This window comes from Artemia sp. Qi Xiang Cuo, chromosome 17, assembly GCF_049724085.1.
Source record: "Artemia sp. Qi Xiang Cuo chromosome 17, ASM4972408v1, whole genome shotgun sequence".
NCBI classification, from domain to species: Eukaryota; Metazoa; Arthropoda; class Branchiopoda; order Anostraca; family Artemiidae; genus Artemia; species Artemia sp. Qi Xiang Cuo.
This window is the reverse complement of record NC_142810.1, coordinates 32,009,691-32,010,996: the sequence shown is the minus strand read 5'-3', so window position 1 is coordinate 32,010,996 and position 1,306 is coordinate 32,009,691. Positions and strand designations below refer to the sequence as shown.

The following is a 1,306-nucleotide window of genomic DNA, read 5'->3' as shown; positions in this document are numbered from 1 at the left end:
AAACACGAATTTGACGTCATCATGATGACGTCAAATTCATCAAAATAGCACCAAATTAAATTCATATTTTGGTTTTTAACTATTTAATCTTTCACTGAAGAGAAATTTAAGCTAATGAAATTTAATTTTATTCTTGCCCTTCAATAAATTCTATAAATTTTCCTCTTTCTTTTTCCGCGTCTTTTTGAATAAAGGCATTATTATGTTTGTGATCCGTTTGACAATATAATGTCAATTAAGATCGAATCGGAATTAACACATACTATGTGTATTATTATGGGTACAAAAAACACTGAGAAAAGATCTTTAACTTCACATTGGACATGGTTCTATCGTATAGCAACCGGCCAAGACCGCAATTGGGAAGCCACTCTTAAGGCTATTGATTCATTTCAAACAGAAGAAGACTTCTGGGATTTGTTCCATCACGCCATCAAAAAGCCTAGTGAACTGCCTCGCCTACTAATAAACTATAGTATCTTCAAGGGGAGCATATTGCCAAAATGGAAAGATCCAGGCAATGAAAACGGGGGCAGCTCAAAATTTGAAATTGCGAAAGCAGCGATTGCAGAACGAGAGCTAGGCGTTGAAGCCATTAACAGGCTATGGTACGCATACATACAGCATGCAATCCAAGGAAAATTTGGAAAATATTCTGAGAAAATTAATGGTGTTGAATTGGCTGTTCGGAGCTAAACATACAAATTTATGATGTGGATTAGTGAGCAGGACGATGAATGCATTAGCATTTTCAGAAGAGAAATAAAAACAATTACTGATAGCATTTTCAAAACTGCCATCACTTTTCATGATCACCAGCCTCTTACTGAATTTGTTGGTGGGCTTAAACCTGAGCGTAAAGGACAGTTGAGTGATGAAGGTGAGCGGATTAGTGAACAGGACGTTAAAAATATCAGCAATTTGGCGACAAAAACAGAAACGGTTACTGACAGCATCTTTCAATCTGCTATCACTTTTCATGAACACAAACCTCTTATCGAGTCCGTTCTTAAGCTTAAACTGGAATCTAAAGCGGATGGTCACAAGGGTGACAATAGTTCCTCTTCGTTCTAACGGAAACGACTTTTTTCAACGACATGACCCAACTTTTTATTTTTTTTTATTCCAACTGTAACAAGAAAATGTTTGTTTTCAAACAGTTAATGCTAAAAACAAGGCGTTTTGATGGTTATTTCTGGAGTGTCTCTTTCTTGTTGACTAGAATGGAAATTAGACAAGATAATAAATATAAATCTGAAACTATTGTGGCCTTTTCAATGATATGACTTAACTCTTCATTTACAGA

General features: G+C 35.5%; 1 protein-coding gene across 1 annotated transcript; it reads left to right on the top strand.

Annotated features, from left to right (window-relative positions):
• Positions 1-228: 228 nt before the first annotated feature.
• Positions 229-696, top strand: LOC148942108 (uncharacterized). The gene has a single exon (XM_089103233.1). It carries the CDS (start codon positions 229-231, stop codon positions 694-696), a length of 468 nt encoding a protein of 155 aa, XP_088959359.1.
• The last annotated feature ends 610 nt before the right edge of the window (positions 697-1,306 follow it).